At 42.1% G+C, this 26111-nt stretch overlaps 1 protein-coding gene across 1 annotated transcript in view; it reads right to left on the minus strand.

The window, feature by feature from the left end:
• LOC117366894 (mucin-19-like) overlaps positions 1-26111 on the minus strand; it is a 441720-nt gene that overhangs the window by 24513 nt on the left and 391096 nt on the right. The window contains exons 69-74 of the mRNA XM_033958871.1: positions 25460-25598; positions 21125-21232; positions 20842-21036; positions 9989-10225; positions 9750-9906; positions 1439-1564 (exon numbers count right to left, since the gene is read on the minus strand). Of these exons, the coding sequence (XP_033814762.1) occupies positions 1439-1564; positions 9750-9906; positions 9989-10225; positions 20842-21036; positions 21125-21232; positions 25460-25598 (962 nt within the window). The remainder of the gene's footprint in view (positions 1-1438; positions 1565-9749; positions 9907-9988; positions 10226-20841; positions 21037-21124; positions 21233-25459; positions 25599-26111) is intronic.

Genomic DNA, 26111 nt, shown 5'->3' on the forward strand with positions numbered 1-26111 from the left:
AGTGTTCAAGGTTTGTGCAGTTAAGGCAGAGCTTACAGGAATGGGGAAGGGACAGGAACAGCAACAAAACTCGTGGGGACAGGACGGGAAAATTGAGTTCCTGCGGGAACGGGGACAAATTTGTCCCTCTGTCATTCTCTAGTTAGAAGTACTGTACTTACTTGGTTCTAGGGGATTAAAGGGTGGAAAAATACTTGCTGAAGTCTGACTGGACACTGTGGATGCTTATGTTTCTTGAATGATTAATGAATTATGTATTAAGAATTATGTATTATGTCACATATATTTTATGTGTTAAGTTGAACAATTTTAAGATTATGTCATATGTTTTATTCTAAGCCACTGAGAAAGTTTAGATTGTGGCAAAAACAAACAAACAAAAACTAAACTAAATATAACTGAGGGAGTGTATAAGAGGATTCGAGCTCACACTAGGCCACCTTTACAAGACCAGAGCAGGGAACCTTAGCCAACAGGACATGATCCCTTAACTAGGAAATATAAAAGTCAGGGTAGAAGAAGGAGTGTCTCGGGACTGCTAGGGACTTGCAAGAAAAAGGTGGAGCATTACATCCTGCAATGTAGAACAGGCTTCTTTATATGGTGCAAGAGTCTGCTTAGAGAACCTTTTTGAGACTGAACTTATAGGCTTGTTAGGGAACCAGGTTTCTGTTGTAATCTTTATGTTGGACCTGAACTGATAGCCTGAGAAAGAAGTCAGGCATATTTTGTGTTTGAACTCAAACCATAGTTTTCATTGCTTCAAAGTTGTGGTTTCACTGCTTATGTACAAGCCCTGGGCAACTATGAGTGATATAATTAAATACAGAGACAAAAGTACTATGTTCATTCATTTGTTAGATTTTAAAATAGCAAGGTGAGCTGTTTCTGAAATAAGAACATTAACAGAAGAGTTGCCATACTGGGGCAGATCAAAAGTTCATCAAGCCGGGCATCCTGTTTCCAACAGTGACCAACCCAGGTCACAAGTACCTGGCAAGATCCCAAAGAGTAAAACATATTTTATGCTGTTTATCCTAGGAATAAGTGGATTTTCCTAAGGCCATCTTATTAATGGTTTATGGAGTCTTCCTTTAGGAAATTGTCCAACCCTTTTATAAATCCTACTAAGGTAACTGCTTTCACCACATTCTCTGAGCAACAAATTCCAGAATTCAATTACATGTTGAGTGAAGAAATCTTTTCTCTGGTTTGTTTTAAATCTACTACTTAGTAGCTACATCACATGATCCCTAGTCCTAGTATTTTGGGGACGTGTAGACAAGCGATTCATATCTACCTATTGTACTCCACTCAGCATTTTATAGACCTCTATCATATCTCCCCTGAGCTGGTACTGGTAATCTGCATGTCTAGAGTCTAGAGTAATTTCAGTAGACTTTTGTGGTGCCTTGAACATGTGAAAATGCATCATTACCTTCCACCAGAAAATTCAATTTCTGGCCAACATATTGATCATTGCACGTTTTTGATGTGATTGTTCCACATGATTTATAATCCCAAATACATTGTCCATTTTCATTGTAGTATTGACAGGCTATCGCTGCAATGAAATTGTAGAAAAAGAAAAGTTTGAGTTAAACAGATCATGAGCATTACAGTTTTACAGACATGTCCCAGACTGCAAAGGAACATGGTGTCTGAAGAATGAAGAAAACAAGAAAAGTGCTATTAATAGTAATATTAATATTAGAATTGATGATCTAGTAAACTATATTACTGAGGCATAAAGGCCCTGATTCTATAAATGGCACCTCGATTGGCATGCCTACAAGTTACATGCCTAAATTGGCATAATAGAAAATGGCACTAAAAACTTAGATTCCTTCCTAGTACAGAGCAGGAGTGGGCGTTCTGTTCTGCTTTGCTTTTTGCTTTCTGTTTTGGGATGGGAGGGGAAGGGGATAGCTTTGCTACATATTCCTTTTGAGGTGTTATTTTAAGGTACTGCTGGTATTTGCTGCAGACTGTATTTTTGGATGATTTTGTATCTCTGTTCTTAATTTTACAATAAATGCGTTAATTAAAAAAAAAAAAAATGGAAGGGGGCACTAGATAGCCTGAAGTGAATGGCAGCATAACTCAGCAGCTCTTCCCGCAGCAGCAAAAAATCAATAAATACAGAAAATTCACCAACTGTGCTGTACTTCACTTTAAACTATTAGAAAGCACTACTATTCATCTCTGACTTCATCTACTTTTCAATGGTGAGATGGCTTCTGTTAAAACCAGTAAGCAACACAAGCCTGGGCCAAGATCCCCATCAAAAACTCCTCTGCCAACTGCTGAAAATGGCACCCGCTTTGAAATCCTCGAGGAAATGAGAGAGATGAAGGCACTTATACAGAACATAAAAGCTGATATTACAGATTTAAGAGAAGACTTCACGAATCTATCAAATGAAGTCTCACAGTTCAAAACAAGAATAACAGACTTGGAAATGAAAACTGGTGCGACAAACAAAAATGTAAAGCAACTTCAAAAGCAAATAAAAAAAATTGAACTTCCTTGAATAAGAATTTGAAGACGCAAACAATCGTGCCAGAAGGAACAACTTGCAAATTCTAGGAATTCCTAAAGGACAAGAGGGACCCAATGTTGTAAAATTAAAGGAAGCTTGGCTACCAAAAGTGCTGAATCTCTTTCCTTTGAGAAAGACTACAAGATTGAAAGAGCGCACCGCACACCTCCCACAAAACCAGCTTCAGCGAAATACACACGTGCCATCAATATTAAAGGTCTGAGATACCAACAACTCTTACAGACATTCAGAAAGCAAAAGCCAATGCTCCAATAAAATCTGAGGGCAACACAATATTATTTCTCCCAGATCTCAGCAAGCGCACAGCCGATGCACGGGAAAAGCTGCTAACTTATAGACCACAGCTGAAGAAGATGGGAGCCCAATTTGACATTTTTTTTCCTGCTCGACTTCGTATCACCTATCAAAATGTCACCAAAGACTATTCCCCTCTTCTACAAAGCTGCACTAGTGGCTGCCGCATGGTAACGGCCCAGAAGCCCATAGAGATTTAAAGGGCTTCGGGGCTGTTGCCACACGGCTTTGAAGAAGAGGGGGTATGTGGATCCTCTGAAGGTGGAAGAATTCTTGGAGCTTCATCACCCTACCCCCATTGATCAGGTTTGAAGCACTTGGTTTGACATTGTTTCCACCATTGTTGATCTTCTCTCCACATGCAAGTTCGCGCTGCTTAGCTCCTGCAGTGCCTGCCATCTTTGTCTTCACTGTAGTGATTCCCTTTCCAATTGCTATTGAAGCAAAACTATTAATAAATATTCTCTATGAATTTCAATAAGATTTGAAGTTAGCTGACTCTGCTAAGTATATTACTGTGTTGTTGTTTTTTTCCTTTATATTTCATTATTGAAGTGTACAATCTTTTTACAACACTATTTGTTTTATCTGGAGCCTTGACAACTGCTTATATGTTCATTTTATTTTCTTTTATTTATCCTTTAAATCTAGAACTTTTGTCACAACCTACTTTTCTGCACTGATGTTTATTTAGTCTGCTACAAGGATGACAGCCTTAATTGCCTAGATTACTGCTTCTATACATAAAAAAGAGCCCGAGAGCTGGTCTCGATGGATCACTATAATAATGGGCTGGATGGCCCAAGTTAGTCGCCCATGTGAAGACAGCTTGGGTAGTTGTGGTATGGTGGGGTGTGGTGGTAGATGATAGGACTGAGCTTCTCGCCTGGTAGCCGGAAGTGATTGGGCTCTGGAAGAGGTGCAGGACGTGATGAGAGGGAAGTCCATAGAATGCGTGCCTTCGAGGCACTGGGCTCTTTCCCGCGCTCGGAGGCAGCTTTAGTTTGGATCGGTGAGGTCTCTTCTAACTAACTAAATACCATATTTTTTGCTCCATAAGACGCACCTGACCTTAAGACATACCCTAGATTTAGAAGAGGAAAACAAGAAAAAAATATTCTGAACCAAATTCTCCCTGCCAGGCTATGCATCCAACCCCACACTCATTGCCAGGCTCTGCAACCCTGCCCCCCTCCCTGCTAGGCTCTGCACCCTGTTCCCCCTCTGTTGGTCTAGTGGTAGGCTGGGACAGGGCACAGGGCGGGCAGGGACAGGGCACAGATGTCAAGGCAGATGACGTTTTAAAGTATGAAATGTCACCTCAGTGACAACTATAGAAAAAAAGACAAATATAGGCCAAAATATATACAGCAGATATAAATTCTCCAAACTGACACATTTTGATCACTAAATTGAAAATAAAATCATTTTTCCTACTATTATTGTCTATTTCTTTCTTTCTTTCCTCAGGCCCAACAAATGTCCCTTCTTCCCTCCCTCCTATGTTCTCCTCACTGCCATTGTCCTCTTCCCTGCCCCAACTCAGGCCCAACAATTGTCCCTTCCATCCTTCCTATGTTCCCCTCACTGTCTTCCAGCCTGTCCTCTTCCTCCCCTCCTCCAAGCTTGCCCACCCACCCGCTGGTTTAAATTGCCTCCCGCTGCTACCGCAGTGTGCACATGTCCACAAAGCAGAAGTGGGGGGTAGGAAGCGGGGGACTCCTGGCTAAAGCAGTGGGTCTAACTCTTAAGCGTGGCACCATGAGCAGCTGAGAGTGAGGGATGAGCAGGACCCAGCAGCGCTTAACCCCTAAGTGGCTTTTCACCCCCGACGAATGAAACCAATTGCTGAGAAGGGCCAGGTAGGTGCAGCAATTGCATGCCACTGGCACAGAAGCCTTACCCCCGACGTCAATTCTAACATTGGAGATAAGGTCTGGGCCAGCCATTGGCCGGCCCGGAACTTCTGTCCAACGTCAGAATTGACATCAGGGGTAAGGCTTCTGTGCCGGCAGCGTGCAATCGCTGCACCTGCCTGGCCCTTCCCTTCCTCTACTTGCAGCATGCCACCAGTAGCTGCAGTGGCGGCAGCGGGCGAGGGGCGGGCGCCGATCTAAATACGGTAATAGGCGGAGGGGGGGTATTTGCTCCATTGGTTGCATCTTTTTTTCCACCCACTTTTTTGGTGGGAAAAAGTACATCTTATGGAGCAAAAAATACGGTACTTAAATGTACTTTAAAAAAAAAGAAAAAAAAAAAGCCGCTATACTATTTCAAAGTTAGTGCGGAGTCTTAACCACTCCCGCTCTGTCCCGGGCTTTGGGTTCATTGGTGGTTCATACTGGCCCAGTTGTGAGCACGGAGTTGTCGGGCAGTCGGGTTGGACCTCTGGTGAGAGCATGCCTCAGGGAGGCGTGTGGGGGGGGAGGCTGTTCTCTTGGTGGCTGGGGACACGGTGGTTTTGGGTCCTGGTACCGATGTTCCATGGTGGTGGTTGCCTTGCTTTGTGTCATGGGGTCGGATGCTGTGGATGTGGGGGCCTGGGTTTGGTCAGCATTTGTGCACCCACTATATGGGCTGTGGTGTTTGCTTGCTATTGGGTACAGGATTTTGTTTGTCACGTAATAATCGTAGGATTCCGCTGGGGTGGGGTGTGTTGCTTTTTGGCTGGGGTGGGCATTCCAATGGATTACAGTGTCTGGCTCGGTGTTGTGGGGTGTACTTCTGCATTCCGGGAGGGCAAATGACCCCCTCCCGCTTGGTCCAGTCACTTGCGGAGACTCATGGGATAGGGGATATTGGTGCTTTCCTTTTGCATGAATGGCATGGGGGGGGGGGTTCTGAGCATGCGAAGGTGCAATGATGTTGGTAAGGCTGGGGGGATGTGTTGTGACCATTCTGCAGGTCCTGCCTCCTTGGGGGAAGGGCAGTCCTGTTTGGCTCATCATTTGGAGGCTGCGGGCAAGTTAGGGGGCAGTGGTGTCACGAGCTGGGGCATCCCAGCATCCTGTATGTCTTACGATGCATCTTTTGGGGGTTATGAGCGAAGTATAGGCCTATAGGAAGGGCTCAGGCGCAGGTAATTTGAGTTTCTAGCTTTGGGTATATTGGGTACTTCAGCTGATGGGTGGCAAGGAGTGTTGCTTGTGACCCATTGTGGTGGTGGTGGGATTTCTGCTGGGGGTTTCTGGGCAGCCGGCAAAAGTTGAAGCTTGTGGCACTTGCTGGCCTCTTCCTCAGGGGCAGTGGGTGCTTATGCAGAGCCAGGGGGTAATTTAATCAAGTTTGTGGATGACACAAAACTGTGTAGATCAGTTGGGACACAAAAGGACAGAGAAGGACTCCAGAGAGATTTGAACCAGCTAGAGAAATGGGTGGAAAAGTGGCAGATGAAGTTTAATATAGAAAAATGCAAAGTGATGCACCTGGGCAAGAAGAACAAGGAACATGAATACAAAATGTTAGGTGCAGCTTTGGGAAAGAGCGAACAAGAAAGGGATCTGGGGGTACTGATAGACAAGACCCTGAAGCCGTCGGCTCAATGCGCAGCAGCGGCAAAGAAAGCAAACAGGATGTTGGTCATGATAAAGAAGGGAATCATGAGTAGATCAGCGAACGTCATAATGCTGCTTTACAGAGCAATGGTCAGACCACACTTGGAATACTGTATCCAACATTGGTCTCCCTACCTGAAGAAGGATATAACCCTGTTGGAAAGGGTGCAGAGGCGAGCCATGAAATTAGTAAGGGGCATCGAGAATTTGAGCTACAATGAACGCCTCGAAAAACCAGGATTGTTCACCCTCGAGAAGAGAAGACTGCGAGGGGACATGATAGAGACTTTCAAAATACTAAAAGGATTTGACAAAATAGAGCAAAAAACATCGTTGTTCACATTGTCCAATGTGATTTGGACAAGGGGTCATGGACTGAAACTGAGGGGCACCAGGCCCAGGACAAATGTTAGAAAGTTCTGTTTTTCACAGCGAGTGGTGGATGCTTGGAATGCTGTCTCGGAGGGGGTTGTGTCGGAGACCACCATTTCAGGATTCAAGAGCAAGTTGGATGCACACTTTCTTGCAAACCACATTGAGGGATAAGGGTAAACAAGGTCTTAACAGGGAATCCCTCCACGTGTGCAGGTCGCCGGACAGGATGGACCTAGGGTCTGATCCGGCGAAGGCATTTTTTATGTTCTTATGTTTTTAACAATTGTATTACTTTTATTATATAATTTTAGATTTAGATTGTATGTAGATAGTGTGTTCTATGAAACTGTACCATGTGCTGAAATGTCTCAGTATTCTCCTGTTGTGAACCACCCAGAACTACTGGTTGGGCAGTATACAAGAAAATAAATTATTATTATTATACCCCTATGTGTATGTGACATCTCCCTTTTCACCTAGAGATAAACTGTTTTCCATATATATATATATATATATATATATATTTATATATATATATATATACTATTTCCATACTTGGATCCTTTTTCTTCACTACTGTCACATGTAAACTACCCGAGTTGTTTATGACACTATGGGCCTCTTCTATTAAACTGCGCTAGCAGTTTCTAGCGCGGGGAGCCATGCTGAATGGCCTGCGCTGCTCCTAATGCTCATAGAGTTTCTATGAGCGTTGGGAGCAGCACAGGCCATTCAGCACAACTCTGCGCTAAAAAATGCTAGCGCAGTTTAATAGAAGAGGGGGTATATTTTATTTGATATTGCATGTTGATATTTATGACTTTGATGTTTCTGTTTTAAATTTTATTACTGTGCTACAAGCTCAGCACCCTGAGGTTGTGGGCTCAAATCCCTCGCTGCTCCTTGTGACCCTGGGCAAGTCACTTAATCTCCCCATTGCTCCAGGTACACTAGATAGAGTTTGAGCCCACTGGGACAGATAGGGGAATATGATAAAGTACCTGAATGTAAAACCACTTAGGATATAAGTGATATATAAATAATTAAACACATTTGATTGACATGTAGTAGGCACCATTTTTCCAGGTGTTTACCAATTTAGGCGCCATTTATACAATCAAGCCCATAGTGCCTTGCCTTAAATGGCACAGAAAGGTCAAAATTTTAAAAAAATATTTATGAAGCATGTAGCAGCACTGATCATATAACTGCTTTCTTAAAAAAAATATTTCCCCAGTGTATATGCATTAGATCTGTTTGCATGCACTGCTTTCAATGCATATTCATTGGAGAAATCCTGAAAACCCGACTGGATTGCGGCCCTCGAGGACTGACTAACACCTGTGCTCTAGTAGATAGTTAAGTTCCAGTGCCTAAACAGCAGGTCTGATTTTTAAAAGGTTAACGACCTGTTTAAAATTATACTTGATTTTTTAGCACTAGCATTTGCACAGTTAGTACCACTTACAGCATATATAACATTAAACATAAGTTGCACAGATAAAGTTAAGAAACTACACTAGCAGAATGTCTGTGGTAAAGCAAAGTTTTAAACTCACCTACAGCAATGTAACTGTGACTTGAAGAAAACAAGGTTTAAATCTCGTTAAGCACTCTAGTATTCTTTGAAGTTTCAAGCAAGTCACATTATCCGCAAATGCCTCAGATACTCATGTTGATTATTAGCACTTTCGGAAATAGAGGTACTTTTAAGAAAATTGGGCCCTATTTTCAAAATAGTTTAGCTGGGCAGGATCGTTTCTTACCCGGTTAAATCACACTGAGCAGGTCAAGAGGGGATATTCAGAAGTATTTAAAGAGGCAGTGCTACCAAATATAACCTTTGATTGCTACAGTACTGTCCATGCAATGCTGGGGCAGTCTTGGGGTGAAGTCTGGGCAGAGCCAAGAGTTAAGTAGGCACCTGCAATATTCAGTGCCAGTGCCTGCATAGCTGATCAAGCAAATAGGACAGCAGAAATAGCAGACCTATCTTTGGCCCAGTGAGCCATGCAGATATAGAAACATGATGGCAGATAAAGGCCAAATGGCCCATCCAATCTGCCCATCTGCAGTAACCATTATCTCTTCCTCTCCCTAAGAGATCCCATGTCCCTATACCATGCTTTCTTGAACTCACACACAGTCTCTGTCTCCACCATCTCTTCCGGGACACAGTTCCACGCATCTACCACCCTTTCTTTAAAATAGTATTTCCTTAGATTACTCCTGAGCCTATCACCTCTTAACTTCATCCTATGCCCTCTCATTCCAGAGTTTCTTTGCCAATGAAAGAGACTCGACTCATCATATAGGTATTTAAACGTCTTTGTCGTATCTCCCCTATCCCGCCTTTCCTCCCCATATGCCTTATGACGCCTGTAGGACTGAATACTGGCTGTCCTTGCACAACTTCTGGGTAACGTTTGCTGACCCAGATATTCAGTGCCAGTGCCCAGATATGGCTTGGCACTGAATATCTGTATATAAATTATCTGGTGGCAGTCTGCACAAATGCTGACCTCTGCTGGCTCAATATTGACCCAGTTGTAAATAGCCTAAGGCTAAAATTGAGAAGACAATCTAAAAATATAAAACATTCAGGCCAGTATTCAGCCGGCATGGTCACTGAGTTAAGCTACACCAGCATATGCTTTAATCGACATATTCAGAACCACTATCCATACAGATAGCAACACCAAATATACAGATTGCTGATACCATCTGGCACCAGTGACCATGCTGGCATTAAACAAAATGGATAAAATTATTCTTTAACAGCTGGATATTTCTGATAAAGAAATAATTGGGGGGACATTTCTACCCCAACCCTAAATCAGCCAACTGTCCTACAGAGAGTATTAGGCCCTTAGCGAGTTAATTGGCCTGATACTATCTGTATAATTTCTGATATCGATGGGATATCGGTGAATGCAAATGGAAAACTAATATGTCCTACTTACGGCAAACTTGTGCAGAACGCCAGTTAGTACAGACCCCCATAGTATTACACGCATGTGCATAAGCTGAAACGACGCTGCAGAATCCAGAATTTCCATTTTTTATATCACATGCACATGCATCTCTCATGCAACTATCATAATAAAAGGTAACATCAACCTAGAAGAAAAATTGTCTGTGATTATTTTGCTACAATGAATACTGACAGGAGTTCAAACTGTGTTTATTTTCCATGTATTACCTTTAAGTGGCAATCACTGAATGTTTTGCTTTTTAATAAGAAACAGTTTTTCTTAGCTTGCTCTGCACAGTATGGATTTCTTTTACATGGGTGTGTTTCAAACAATGCGTCATTGCAATTTGAACTAGTTTTCCAGCTGTTTCCACACTCTAGTGCTCCCGCTTCTGATTGTTGCCGAGTTGTAAAATCGTCTCTTGAGTTTCCATTAAAGTTTCCACATAAACCACAAATATTGCCCTAAACAGAAAAAAAAAATGTTTTAACTAAATCGTATATAGAACCACCAGAAAGATATTCAAAATTAAACCAAACCAGAGATTAATTCAATAAAGTTTCTTAATGTTTTTGGAGAAAAGACCTCAGTATTTTCCGGGGATTGTTATCCTTTGGAAAACTCTATGACGGTTATACAACTGCCATAGGAAAGTACATCCTTTGTCCAGAAAAACTCAGTTTCTCATATCAATTTTCTCTTTCAATTTCTCAAACACTTATTCATATAAACTTTCTTATAAAAGTAGGAAACCAGCACTTATTAGGAACATTCTTTCCTCTGATGTTGATAAAAATCTCAGCAGTTTTTTTTTTTTTTAAATAATATTCTCCCAGTGCTATTATTGTAACGCAAGGAAGAGAAATAGAATTCCCCGTGCGTTTGGTTTAGTTTTGAATCTTTTTGGTGGTTCTATATATTTTTTTAGACATTCAGCTTGCATATATTTATTTTTAACTAAATCATACCCATCATGGGGCCAGCTCATTGGTCAGTTAGGTTTTCCTCTTCCCACATAATTTGGAGTTGAGAATTCTGAGGGAGCCCGGGTCACTGCACCCAGGGATAGGAAATCATGGTTCAAGGATGATATTTAGTGGAAAAATGTAGGGCCCACAATGTAAAAGGTGTCCTGGTGCATGAAGCCCAATCAAAGACTGTTGCTGTTAAATTTGAGAAGGATTTTATAAAAATATGGAATAAACTCCTGGGAAGCTGTACATCAATACTATACTTGTGGAATTAGATCTCAGCCCTGCTTCTACCGTAATTGAGCTGGGGGACTAAAGGAACAAGTAATTTGGAACACGAGGACAATGCTGGGAAGACTTTATGGTCTGTATCACGCAAATGGCGAGATGGTTTGGATATGCTGGTGTGAGTTTTGACAGCAACTCCAGTAATTGGGACCTAAGGACAGTATTGGGTGGCTCAGAAATAGCAAAGAAAAAAAAGACATAAATTTGTAAGGCGTGTAACTTTTGGGCAGAATGGATGGACCATTCAGGTATTTATCTGCTGTCATATACTATGTTACTATGGGCTCCTTTTAAAAAGCAGTGGAAGAGGCTTCTACCACAGGCTGGTGAGGTAATGCTCCTAGGAATTCTATGAGAGCTGGAGGATTTACCTTGCCGGTCCGCAGTATAAACCTCTACCATGGCTTTGTAAAAGCCAACATATGTTAGGTAAAAAATTTACTGAGTATATTATATCTCTTTATAGGGCACTTTTACTAAGCTGTGCTAAGCGTCAATGCATGCAGAACATAGGAAAAATGGTCTAACACAGTATGTTATATTATGTTATGTGTTAACTTATATCCCATTGGTCTGACCCAGTAAGGCTATTCTTATGTTGTTATCCTTTTCATAAATGGTTAGGACAGAGTTAGTTTGTTAGGATGTGTCAACATACTCTGCCTTAGTTTTGCCATTTAGGTGTGCTATGTGTGCAATATTTATTGATTGATTTTGGAGGGATGAGTGTATGGGTCAGAGAATGGGCACAATGACATTACCGATTTCTGCAAACGAAAGGGCTTAACAAGTTCGAGTGAGGTCAAGTCATATTCAGTGTGGTTTTTAACTTAGCATATTCAAAGTGAATAAACCAATCTATTCGCAGTGCGTAAAGCGAACTCAAAAGTAAGTAAAAATTTGGCGACATATATAACTGATTATAATGGGAAAACAAAGGCCTCAGTTTTTCATTTACGCAAGTCTTGTCTTCCAAGATCTATAGGCTTGCCTATTCTAATATTTGGTCAAAAATTTCTAAAGTTTTCTGTATGAACATCAAAACATAAATGAATTCATAGGCCACTCACTGCTTTATATAAACAAGTAGTCTATCTAAGAATCCCAGAAGGAACAGATTGTGTTTTCTCACTCAAAATGTCCAGACTATCAAATGCTCGGAAAGAAAAAACATGTTTCTGAAGTTCAGTTATTCCTGGGAAGCTCAGGAGAGGAGTTAGAGGGCAGTGGAATAATAATAATAATAATTGTATTTCTTATATACCTCTATACCAGAAGTTCGAAGCGGTTTGAAAGGCTATCCTAAGTTAACTGAGTATGCAGGTGCCACCAAGGAGTACCAACGGTGGACAGGTAACTCCTGGCAGCCACCCCAGACTTTGATAGTTATTGCCGATACCTGAATAGGGGTTAGCATGGAATATCCAGCCCTCAGCCAGTGAAAGCTAGGGTTTAAAAATCCAAGTTGCCCCGCTACCAGCTGAAATTGCTGGGACTCCAGAGATATAGTGGAAATCTCTGGGTTCTGCCCTATGTCAGCCTGGAGGAAGGCTACTGCGAATGATTTGTTCCACAAGGGCTAGAGGGAAAGACGGCCTATACATTAGCCCAGGGGTGTCCAAAAGGCCAATCGTGATTGACCAGTAGATCGCGAAGGCAACGCGAGTCAATTGCGGAGCTCATCCCGAACTCCATGATAGACTCACGTTGCCTTCACATTCTACCTGCTTCCCAACACCGTAAAGAGGACGCAGAAGCGCTGGGCCGACCAGCCTTCCCTGTCCGATGTCAATTCTAACGTTGGAGAGGAAGTTACGGGCCAGCCAATTGCTGCCTGGCTGGCCTGGAAATTTATCTCCGACGTTAGAATTGATGTCGGGTGGGGAAGGCTGGTCAGCCCAGTGCTTCTGCGTCCTCTTTACAGCATCGGGAAGCAGGGAGAGCTCAGAAATTGGCAGCAGTAGCTTGGAGGCCTGTTCCCTGATGGCGGCGGTGGCGGTGGCTTGGGGGAGGGCAGGGAGAAATAAAGACAAAGAAAGAAAGGGGGCAGGCAGGGAGACACAAAGAAAGGAGGGAATCATAAAGAAAGGGGTGACAAAAAGAAAGGGGGCATGGAGAGAGAAAGACAGACAGACATAAAGAAAGGGGGCATGGAGAAAGAAAGACAGAAAGAAAGAAAGAAAAAAAGAAAGGGGCAGGGAGAAAGAAAGGGGAGGGGGCAGGGAGAGAGGAAGAAAAAGTTTGGGGAGGGAATGAGGTCTGGAGGACAGGAAGCATACAGGAGGCTGAAAGAAGGGAAGAAATATTGGATGCACAGTCAGAAGAAGGAAGTGCAACCAGAGACTCATGAAATCACCAGACAACAAAGGTAGGAAAAAAGATTTTATTTTCAATTTAGTGATCAAAATGTGTCCGTTTTGAGAATTCATATCTGCTGTCTATATTTTGCACTATGGCCCCCTTATACTAAACTGCAATAGTGATTTTTAGTGCAGGGAGCCTATGAGCATTGAGAGTAGCACAGGGAATTGAGCACAGCTCCCTGCACTAAAAACCACTACGTGGTTTAGTAAAAAGCAATAGACGATTTTGTCTATTTTCATATAGTTGTTACTGAGGTGACATTGCATAAAACTATCTGTCTTGACCTCTTTGAAAAAACCCCGGAATATAAATGATAATTCACATTTTCTCTGCATATAGTTTGCTTTTTGTTTTGTTTTTTAAATGTTACTGTTGATAGATCATTTTGACTTGGTCATTTTAAAATTAGCTCGCAAGCCCAAAAAGTGTGGGCACCCCTGCATTAGCCTATACATGCCAGAGAAAATAGAGGCAAGCCTGTGCCAGAAGAAAGAGATGATAGTAGCTACAGATACTAAAAGGAGGATGTGGAGGCATCAGCCACATGAACAGAAAGGAGAAAAAAAGCATCAAATATGCAGGGCAAAGGAGAGAGATGAAGAAACTAGCCTTGTGGAAAAAAAAGTAGCAGTAGCTGAAATGATCTATGGTTGCTGTTTTAGAGATAGGACATGTAGAAGTCAGGTTTAATCTCTTAAGACTCCCAAGTACATGTAACAGCCAGAACCCTTGTGTATTTAGATGGTGTGACCACACCGTGAATATTGTATGCAATTCTGGTCATTGCATTTAAAAAGAAACACTGCACAACAAAGTTTTTGCTTCCTGAACACTGCTGGGTGTTTCTTATAGAATTTTGGGTGCTGATCATGAATATTACATCAAAAATTACCCATCACATACCATTTCAGAGAAATCTTCAATTTTGTCGTGATTTTTTCTTATATTTGGATGCAAACAATTTTTTCTCCCATAAGTGTCTTATCAACAACGGTTTGTGCCGCCTGGGTATGTCCATGCATAAAATCTAGCCAGGTTGGAAGCTGTTTTATGGAAGATGACATCCTGGGCATGTCTGGGCAGGTCTGAACGAGCTTGCGCTGTCTCACCATGCTATAATGGTGGCTTCCATACACCGATCCTGCTCATTTGGTTAATATAGATAGTCCGTGTGTGTATATAGTATCAGTATAGTAAAGTATAGTAGTATAGTAGCTGTAGCAATATAACAGTAAGTAAGCTTGATGCTATAGACGTTTTGGTGTCGGGCAATATGTCTCGTCGGTGTCGTAACAGCCGCGACACATTCTGCTATATCTGTGGGGAATATACACTTACGCCTCAGAGACGTTCGATGACTGCCCTTGTAAAGAAAGCCTATCATCTGTATTTTGGCTGCAAAATAGGTGATCAAGACAAGCAATGGGCGCCTCACATTTGCTGTGCGACATGTGCTGTTAGTCTGAGAGCCTGGCTCAGAGGTACTCGAAAGACGATGCCATTTGCTGTTCCGATGATATGGCGAGAACAGAAAGACCATGTGACGGACTGTTATTTCTGTTTGACTAATGTGTCTGGTTTCTCTGCCAAAAACAAGAAGTCAATTGAATATCCTAATCTGCCTTCAGCAATGAGACCCATGCCACATGATGACAGTCTTCCAGTTCCGAAACCACCAGAGGATTGGACCTTAGACGAACCAGATGAAGAAACTGCAGTGCAGGGTTCTAACAATGACATTGACCCGGATTTTGAACCATCCTCATCAGGCGATCCACATCTGATAACACAGTCCGAATTGAACGATTTGGTCAGAGATTTGGGTCTGTCAAAAGCAAAAGCTGAGCTGCTAGGTTCGAGACTGCAGGAATGGTGTTTGCTATCACCAGGTACGAAAATTTCTGTGTTTCGAGACCGGCATCATGATATAACCAAATTTTTTGCACAAGTCGACAGTCTCTGTTTCTGTTGTGACATTGAAGGATTGTTCTCGGTCTTTGGTTGTGATCACAACCCGGAAGAGTGGCGTCTTTTCATTGCTTCGTCAATGTTAAGCCTGAAAGCTGTTCTGTTGCACAATGGCAACGTTTATCCTTCAGTACCTGTTGGCTATGCAGCACATATGAAAGAAACATATGAGAATATGGAAATGTTACTAAAGTATGTCCAGTATACCAGGTATAACTGGAATATCTGTGGAGACCTCAAAGTCATTGCTCTGTTACTAGGACTGCAGCTTGGCTATACAAAGTACTGCTGTTTCATCTGCGAATGGGACAGCCGAGACAGAGAGTCGCACTATTCTAGAAAGAACTGGCCACTCCGTAAAAAGTTAGTTCCAGGACAGAAAAATGTAGCACATGAATCGCTTGTTGACCCGACAAAGATATTTTTGCCTCCTCTTCACATTAAACTGGGACTCATGAAGAATTTTGTGAAAGCAATGAACAAGGAAGGGGAAGGTTTTCGTTATTTAAGACAGATGTTCCCAAGAATAACTGATGCCAAGATCAAAGAGGGTATTTTTGTTGGCCCCCAGATCAGACATGTTATGAGTGACAAGCGATTTGAAGATCTGTTAGTTGGGCCGGAAAAAATTGGCTGGAAAGCCTTGAAAGACGTTGTTGACAATTTTCTGGGCAATTACAGAGCCCCAAACTACATTCAGCTGGTAGACAAACTTCTCAAAGCATACAAGAGAATGAAGTGCAATATGTCACTCAAGATTCATTTCCTCCATTCACACTTGGACTTCTTCCCCGCAAATCTCGGTGCTGTGAGTGACGAGCACGGTGAAAGGTTTCATCAAGACATAGCTACGATGGAGAAACGATACCAGGGCAATTGGAATCCGTCAATGCTTGCCGACTATTGTTGGATGCTACAACGTGATGCACCAGACACTGAATATAAAAGAAACTCGGGAGCAAAACACTTTTAATTCTGTTTCATTTAGTCGCTTGTGCGAAACGTAAACTTGACTATATATTTTATTGTCAGTAAACATAAAAATGTCTATTTCTCATAGTTCTTACGTGATGCAGTAAAACCAAAACCATATTTGAGCATACCAAGTTGGTACCTGTCATAATCACCAAAAACTTTTCAGGAATCAAGACTTAACCAAAAAATTGTTGTGCAGTGAAATATAGTGGAATTAGAAATGGTACAGAGAATGGCAACATAAAAGATAAAGAGGGTGGAATGATCTCTCTATGAGGAAAGGTGAAAGAGGATATGGGGCTCATAATCAAAATGGAAATACGTCTAAAAACCAGCCTAAATTGGCACTTGGACGATCAGTGAGACAAGTTGTCCAAGTGCCGATAATCAAACCGGGTTTTAGACGTATCTAAAAATGACTTAGGCCTTCACAGTGATGCAGTATGCCCAGAGCTAAAAGGGGCGTTTCAGGAGGAGTGGTGAGGGGGTGATTGGGGTGGGACGTGGGACGTCCTAGACTTAGTCATACTGCATGTATAACTGAAAGTTTAACAACACTGTCTAGACCAGGGGATCTCAAAGTTCCTCCTTGAGGGCCGCAATCCAGTCGGGTTTTCAGGATTTCCCCAATGAATTTGCACCAGATCTATGTGCATGCACTGCTTTCAATGCATATTCATTGAGGAAATCCTAAATACCCGACTGGATTGTGGCCCTCAAGGAGGGACTTTGAGATCCCTGGTCTAGATGGAACTTGGACGTTGTGACTTAGGCCATCTAAAACCAGGTCTAAGTCACAAGAAGGTATCCAAAATGACCAGATAACCACTGCAGGGACATGGTACAGACCTCTACACAATCCCCCAGTAATCATTTACCCCCCACCCCTACCCACCGCCATAAAAATCATAATAAAAACATCAAATATCCAGAACATCAGCACCTGGCAGCCTTGCATAGGAAAGATAGGAAAGCCTAGTAGAGCTGAACAGAGGTGGCTTAAGTGGTCTGGGGGTGGGCTAGTGACTTATGGACCCAGGCCCATAAGTCACTCTAACCACTACATACTTTGTGAAACATGTGCACCCACTAAAAAAAAAAACCCAAACCCTTATGTACTGCCATATAAGTGGCACCTGCAGCCACAAGGGCTATTGGTGTGGTAGACAGGTGCATATAGTAGGTTTTGGGGGGCTCACCATGATCTATAAGTGACTTGTGGTGAGATGTTTATGTGGCACTCTTTTTGTGAAGCTCACAGCAGTGCCCTATAAGGTGCCCCACTACTCTGGAGCAATGCTTGGGTGTCTAGTCCATCACTTTGCTCACCTCGCCCCTGTCCAAAAGATCTTGTTCTGGACATTTTTGACGTGGATGAATTTTTGGACGAGAATGGGGTATAATGATAGATGACTTAGCAGTCTGGATGATCAAAAGGCTGGTTGTCCAACTAGACGATTTTAGAAAAAAAAAAAAAAGTATTTTTCGGGAATGGACATTTTACTTAGCCAACTTTGGGCAACTAGCGACTTAGGCTAAAAACGGACTTAGACGTTTCTTTTGATTATGCCCCTCCACAGCTCTTCAGCTTGGAGAAGAGACAACTGAGGGGAGACATGACAGAGGTCTATAAAATGCTGAGTGGAGTGGATTGGGCAGATGTCAATCACTTTGCTCTTTCCAAAACTACAAGGACTAGGGGACAAGTAATGAAGATACTAAGTAGTAAATTTAAAAAAATCTGAGAAAATATTTAAACTCTGGAATTTGTTGCCAGAGAATATGGTAAAAGCAGTTAGCTTAGCGGAGTTTTTAAGAAAAGGGTTTGACAATTTTCTATATGAAAAGTCCATAAGCCATTACTAAGATAGGCTTGGGATTTCTAGGATAAACAAAATACAGTCTGTTTTATTCTTTGGGATCTTGCCAGATACTTGTGAGCTGGATTGGCCACTGCTGGAAACAGGAAACTGGGCTTGATGGACCTTTTGGTCTGTCCCAGTATGACAACTCTTATGTTCTGCCCTCCATCTAAAATGGGGAATATATTAACCCCACCCTAGTCTCACTAGAACACTCCCCCACTTGCTGTATGTATGTTTTTGAGTTTTAGATATATACAGTATGGGGCTCATAATCGAAACAGAAAAATGTCTAAAAACCAGCCTAAATTGGCACTTGGACGATCAGTAACAAAAGACTTCCAAGTGCCAATAATCGAACAGGATTTTACACGTATTTAAAAATGACTTAGGCCTTCACAGTGCTGCTGGACGACCAGAACTAAAAGGGGCGTTTTAGGAGGAGTGGTGAGGGCGGGATTTGGGCAGGACGTGGGCCGTCCTAGACTTAGTCTTACTGCATGTATAACCGAAGGTTTCACAACACTGCCTAGATGGAACTTGGACGTTGTGACTTAGGCCATCTAAAACCAGGTCTAAGTCCACAAAAGATATCCAAAGTGACCTGATAAGCACTGCAGACACAAAGTACAGACCCCTATACACAGCCCCAGTGATCACTGACACCCCCCCCTAAAAAACGTAATAACAACTTTATATATTTGCCTCCAGAACATCAGCACCTGGCATAGGAAAGCCTAGTAGAGCTGCACAGAGGTAGCTTAAGTGGTCCTGGGGGTGGGTTAGTGAACCATGGAGAGGAGGACCCAGGCCCATAAGCCACTCTAATCAGTGCATTCATGGAGAAACATGTGCACCCCTCCCAAAAAAATCAAACCCTTTTGTACTGCCATATAAGTGGCTCCTGCAGCCATAAGGGCTATTGGGGTGGTAGATAGGTGGGTCTAGCAGATTCTGGGGGTGTTTGGGGGGGGGGGCTCACCATGACCTATAAGGGAGCTGTTGTGAGATGTTTATGTGTCACCCTTTTTGTGAAGTTCACAACAGTGCCCTGTAAGGTGCCCCACTACTCTGGTGCCTTGTCTGGGTGTCCAGTCCCTTAATTTTCTGGTCCCTCCCATGCCCAAAAGGTCTTTTTCTAAGAGTTATTGAGTTGGATGAATTTTTGGTCGAAAATGGGGTATAAAGATGGACGACTTAGCAGTCTGGATAATCAGACAGCTGGACGTACAGTTGGACGATTAAAAAAAAAAAAAAAAAAAATGCTGGACATATTTTTTGAAAATGGAGCTTTTCCTGTTTCCATCTTTGGACGACTTGTGAGTTAGGCCACAACGGACTTAGACGTTTCTTTTGATTATGCCCCTCCACATGTATATCCCAGGTTTCTAATATCGGAATTTATATGTATTTGCAATATACATATTTAAATGACCATGAACTGTGCTCCTAAGTACCTATATATGATTTTTTTTTTGTGCACAAAATGATATATTTATTGAAAGTCTTTTTTTTTGTTTGTTTATTTGTTTTTAATACAAAATAAAGTTCTGTATATAGTACTGTGTTTACTTCCACAAGTGTTCCAGAAACAGAACCCAAAAATAAAATAAATACTCACAACAAAAATCCAGCCAGGAATATTAAGTAAAATAATTTCACCACACGATAAATGCCTTGTTCTTACAAGTCTTACATTTAAGTAAACACCCGTGTCGGAGCGAGAGAGCAAGTTGTAATAGAGTTCTAAGTGTAGTGGGTGTCTCCCCCCCCCCCCCTCGCCCAGAGCAGAAAACGTAAGGCCTAGAGCGGCGCGCAGATGTCAGGGCTGAATTGTCATTGTTCTAATGTCCTGTGCACATTTGACGGGTCACCCACAATCTATCTCCTCTACCTGGGGCAATGGAGGATTGAATGACTTGCCCGGGTCACAAGGTGCATTTGACCTTATTCCTTAACTTGGATGCACAACTTTACTTGATAAGTGTAAAACTGGACACACACGTTTACATAATGGGGGGGGGGGGGGGGGGTTCAAGTCACTTCTAAAATAACTTCCATTATACATAAGGAGGATAATTCTAGACCAGGGGTGGGCAACTCCGGTCCTCAAGGGCTGGAATCCAGTCGGGTTTTTTAGGATTTTCCCAATGAATATGCATTGAAAGCAATGCGTACAAATAGATCTCGTGCCTATTCATTGGGGAAATCCTGAAAACCTGACTTGATTCCGGCCCTCGAGAGCCGGAGCCAGGTCAGGTTTTCAGGATCCTCACCCTGAATATGTACGAGATGGATTTGCGTGCACTGCCTCCTTGAGATGCAAATCTAGCTCATGCATATTTATTGTGGATATCCTGAAAACCTGACCTGGCTCCGGCTCTCGAGGACCGGAATTGCATACCCCTGGTCTAGACGGTGGATGTCAACATTTAAGCACCAAGAACTGGAATAATATAGCGTTTAATTCAATTTCATTTATTCCCCACTTCACTCTAGGATAATTTCATTAATTGTTGATGTGACAAGATTTTTTTTGTAAAAAAAACTTCCACAGAATTGATCAGCTATGGAGATATTGCAACTTGCAAAGTCTACCTATATATGATTTAAACCATTATTTTAATTGTAGCAATTCCCTGATATACATACTATATGTGATGGATGAGCTTTAGCAACTAGCATTGTTTGCTTATCCGTCATAACTGTAATCCCATTCATTTTCAGCGTGGTCATCATTCCAACCGTTTTAATATTTATATTATGCATAATAAAATCTGTATCATTACATGTAGAATTAGTGGAAGTCACTGTAAATTTTCCACTCTTCATTGTAACAGTTATGCCCTGTAAATTAAAAAAAAAAAATAGCATTGTTAAATGTATTTAGCCTGACTATTAAAGAGAACATGCATACAAAACCTTAAATTCTTACCTCGGCTGTTGTAATGTCCATTTTTAATTCACGTGTATTTCCGCCTTCACAATACTTTTCATACTGAATTGCAATCTGAAATGAGCCGCTGCTTTGACCACATTGATCCTATAGTTAAAAATGGATTTATCATACACATTTTAGAGATGCAGTACAGCATATATTATAAATTCAAACAGTCCAGTGGTAACTTTGCTCCAATCCAAACCCAACTGATTATATGCAAAAGTGGATTCTATCTTCAGACCTGAGTTGCTAGGCATTTTTCCAAATTACTGAGAAAACATTTCAAACTGGTTGATGTGGTGAAAAAATATTTCACTCTTGTTAAATGTCCATCCCGAAAACTGCCCTTCCCTCAATGATCTTGATTTTATAACAAGCTCCTATGCTGAATGTCAAAAAGTAATGTATGCTTACTTTAAAAAGGCTCAGCAACTTTGCATTAATTGAGGAGTGTAGGAAAAAAAAGTCAATACTATAATTCTTAACTCTCCCCTCTGTATACTGAAGACTTCAACTAAAATGAAAGAAAAGGCCTCAGATCTCAGGTGAACCTATATACTGTATTTAATTCTACCTCATAGAAATCAGCGGCATAAAAAAACTTTCGCCTCTGGATTGTTCACCCTGAGATTTGAACTCACTGCAGAGGCAAAAGTTTTTTATGCTGATGATGTCTATGAGGTAGAACTAAATATATAGGTTCACCTGAGATCTGAGGCTTTTTCTTTCATCTTAGTTGAAGTCTTCAAAACACAGTATAATAAGTGGGGAGAGTTAAGAATTATAGCGTTACTTTAAAAAGGCTTCATGGGCTTCTGTGTGTCTTTATGAAGTAGATACACAGAACCAGCCTCGGCAGCTCATACATCATCTCAAATAAATTTACACCCAGACTAAAGAAGTTATGTATGCATGCAATCTCTGCATGTATGCATATATTTTATAAAACACTAGTCTTTAAGCCCGTTACATTAACGGGTGCTAGAATAGATGTCTGTCTGTCTGTGTTTCTTTATCTCTCTCTCCTTGGCCGCTGTCTGTATCCTTCTGTCTCCTCCTCCCCCCCCCCCGAGCAAAGCTATCTGCCCCCAGCACCCACCTCCCCCCCAAAATGTCTCTCCATGGCCCTCTTTTGTCTCCCCCAGCACACCCCTCCCCCAAAGCATCCCCTTTCTCTCTCCCTGTCTCTCCATGGCCCCTTCTGTCTTCCCCCCCCAGAGCAAAGCTGTTTGCCCCAAGCACACCCCTCTCCCTAAAGCAGCCCCCTTTCCCTCTCTCGCTGACTCTCTGTCTTTCTTTCTTTCTGTCTCCCTCCCTCCCACTGTCTCTGTCATTTTTCCCCATTTCCCTGTGCAGCAGCATTTCCATCCCACTTCCCTATGCAGCAGCAACAGCATTTCCCTCCTATCCCCCCCTTTCCTGTGCAGAAACAGTAGCAGCATTTTCCCCCACCCCCTCTTTCCCTTCTCTTACCTTCTCTTCCCTGCTCCATTCGGCCCCTCCCCCTTCTTTTACTGCCGTTGTCTTGCTCCATCCGGCCTGCTCCTGACCCTCCTACCGCCGACAAACTTCGGGGCTCCAGCCGCATAGGCAGCACTTTAAACACGCTGCTTCGCGGCCTTCTACTGCCGATTTCCTCTGCCGCATCTGTCTCTGATGATGTCATCAGAGACGCGGCAGAGGAAATCTGCAGTAGAAGGGCGCGAAGCAGCGTGTTTATAGTGCTGCCTACGCCGCTGGAGCCGGGAGGTTTGTGGAGGGTCAACGGCCAGAGCGGGGCTGCTGTCCACCACTCGGTTGCTGCCACTGGTGCTGCCTATGCCGCTGGAGCCGGGAGGTTAGGAGAGAGAGAGAGAGAGCACAGTCGCGCGCCTCCAGCCCCCGCATGCGCCCTGAGGTTTAGAATGTTGCCACAGAAGTACACCTCAGGGCGCCAGCACTCACGAATTTTCAAGAGCGCATGCACCTCTAGCATTTTATTATTATTGATGTGCATATATCAACCCCACACAGACTACAGCTCACATACGCATGATCTGATAGAAGTAGGCATAATTTCTACATGGAAATTCCACATTTACATATGGAAATTGTATGTACATGAAAATGGGTACTGTATATCAAATAAATTATCTCTAAACACCTATCTAAATGGAGGACAGTCGTATCATAAATACAGAGGGTCAGATCATAGGACCTCTTATAATTTATATATTATTACAGGTCCACATCCTGTAACCTTGTTTAAATAATGTATCTCAAACCAGCGCTGATTAATGGTTTAGACTAGACATGGGCAACTCTGGTCCTCGAGGGCTGGAATCCAATCGGGTTTTCAGGATTTCCCCAATGAATATGCATGAGATCTATTTGCAAGCACTGCTTTCAGTGCATATTCATTGGGGAAATCCTGAAAACCCGATTGGATTCCAACCCCCGAGGACCGGAGTTGCCCATGTACTGCCTTTCTTTAGCTTTGAAGGAGTTAGAGTCAGGAGTAATTGTTACCATTCTAAATCTTTTAAACGTTACAAGAGTTGAAACATTGTTACCTCAGTTGTCACATTGCTTAATGGATTAGGTATACATTTTTGTAATTCATAAGAAGCAACAATATAAGGAAGGGGAAGAAAGGACAGGCACATATGATTAAAACAAGGTTACAGGATGTAGACCTGTAATAATATATAAATTATAAGAGGTCCTATGATCTGATCCTCTGTATTTATGATACGCCTGTCCTCCATTAAGATAGGTGTTTAGAGATAATTTATTTGATATACAGTACATTAAGGCAGTGATTCCCAACCCTGTCCTGGAGGAACACCAGGCCAATAGGGTTTTCAGGCTAGCCCTAATGAATATGCATGAGAGAGATTTGCATATGATGGAAGTGATAGGCATGCAAATTTGCTTCATGCATATTCATTAGGGCTAGCCTGAAAACCCAATTGGCCTGGTGTTCCTCCAGGACAGGGTTGGGAACCACTGCATTAAGGTACACAACTCTTGAACAAGAGTGTTATTACTTGAAGGTAGAAGCTTTTATTAAGGATTTAAAAGTAGTGGAAAAGTTTTCCTTGACCCTCCTTGTTTACCCTATGGTTCTAGAAAATATTTGCATTCGGGTAGGATGTTATTATAAGGCCCGTTATGTTTACATACCTTCTTTAGCTTCAGGCAGGCTTGGGTCCCATGGCAACTGCCTAGAGCAGGGGTGGGCAACTCTGGTCCTCGAGGGCCGGAATCCAGTTGGGTTTTCAAGATTTCCCCAATGAATATGCATGAGATCTATTTGCACTCACACTAAAGATGCCACTATTTAAATCTATTTCATTTATGGGAATCATATAACACAACTCTCCAATGCTTTACCCAACCTCCAAAATTTCCAGCGTTCCCCTCCATAGAATTACAAATTGTTAAACATACTCCCATATATTTCAAATGTAACAAAATGTGGCCTCAGGTACACCTCCTCCACCCTTAGTAGTGTTCAATATCGGTGGGAATACCGGTGTTTTCATTCCTCATTGGCTCACATTCTTTTTTTGCAATTATTTAAGTAAACTTTTTTTAAAGTTTAAAAAGTTAAAAAAAAAGTTTACTTAAATAATTGCAAAAAAAGAATGTGAGCCAATGAGGAATGAAAACACCGGTATTCCCACCGATATTGAACACTACTAAGGGTGGAGGAGGTGTACCTGAGGCCACATTTTGTTACATTTTAAATATGACAGTATGTTTAACAATTTGTAATTCTATGGAGGGGAACGCTGGATATTTTGGAGGTTGGGTAAAGCATTGGAGAGTTGTGTTATATGATTCCCATAAATGAAATAGATTTAAATAGTGGCATCTTTAGTGTGAGTGCAAATAGATCTCATGCATATTCATTGGGGAAATCCTGAAAACCCAACTGGATTCCGGCCCTCGAGGACCGGAGTTGCCCACCCCTGGCCTAGAGGAAAACTGCCCAACGTATATATATAAAGGTAGGCATCATGTTCACAACACTTTCCATGCAATACAGTTAGTGAGAAACATGCCCAGTGAAGACATCCTTACTAAGCACATATTTTCCAACATCAGAGTATCAACATTAAAACCACCTCCCTAAATGAAATAACAAGACAAAGACTTGTGGCCCAAACACACAAGATTAATGCTGTGAACCAAATATTATGCATAGCAACCAGCCTACACAAACTAGATTGCCATTTAAAAATAAAAATTATCTTAAACCTTCCTCATTTTTAGGCAATGAACCAGTGAATATCATAGGCAAATTTTTGGCATGCATATTTTATCATGTAGGTGAATACTTACAGTAATAAAAGTGTACGAGCAGGGTCCAGCAAACTGATACTTTGCCCTATCGAAGGTATTTATGTGACCATTCCCATAAGTAGTGCAAGTACTACTACATTTATTTTCAGTACATTGCCAAGTTCCATTACTGCAAAGACTAGAATATAAGATAAGCAAATTTCAAGTTTATTTCTGATTCAAATATTTGGGAATGTCAACACTACTATATGATAAATTTTTACCTACATGAAATGCGGACATTTTGGGGCAAATTCTATAAAAGGCGTCCCGATTATAGGCCATTCCTAGTGTATCCCAGAATGCACTGGGAGAGAGGCCTAAGATTCTGGTTGGCCCAGGTGCCTAAGGCCCCTCCTATGGTACCTGGTCCAATTAGGGCCTTAGGCCCCACCCCGGTGCATTCTATGATGCACCGGAAAGGGGAAGACCCACCATTCAGTGGAGGCGGGCTTGCTGGCCGGAGGGAGTAGACATCCCTCTGGTCGGCTAACTAAAAAGGTACATGTGGGGTCCGGGTGTACAGGGGCGGAGTTTGGGTAGAACATGGGCAGATGTCACATGAATTGGCGTGGATTATAAAATACACTAATCCATGGGGCTCATTTTGAGAAAAGATAGACATCCAAAAGACAGCATAAACTGGCATTTG

This window comes from Geotrypetes seraphini, chromosome 9 (assembly GCF_902459505.1).
Source record: "Geotrypetes seraphini chromosome 9, aGeoSer1.1, whole genome shotgun sequence".
NCBI classification, from domain to species: Eukaryota; Metazoa; Chordata; class Amphibia; order Gymnophiona; family Dermophiidae; genus Geotrypetes; species Geotrypetes seraphini.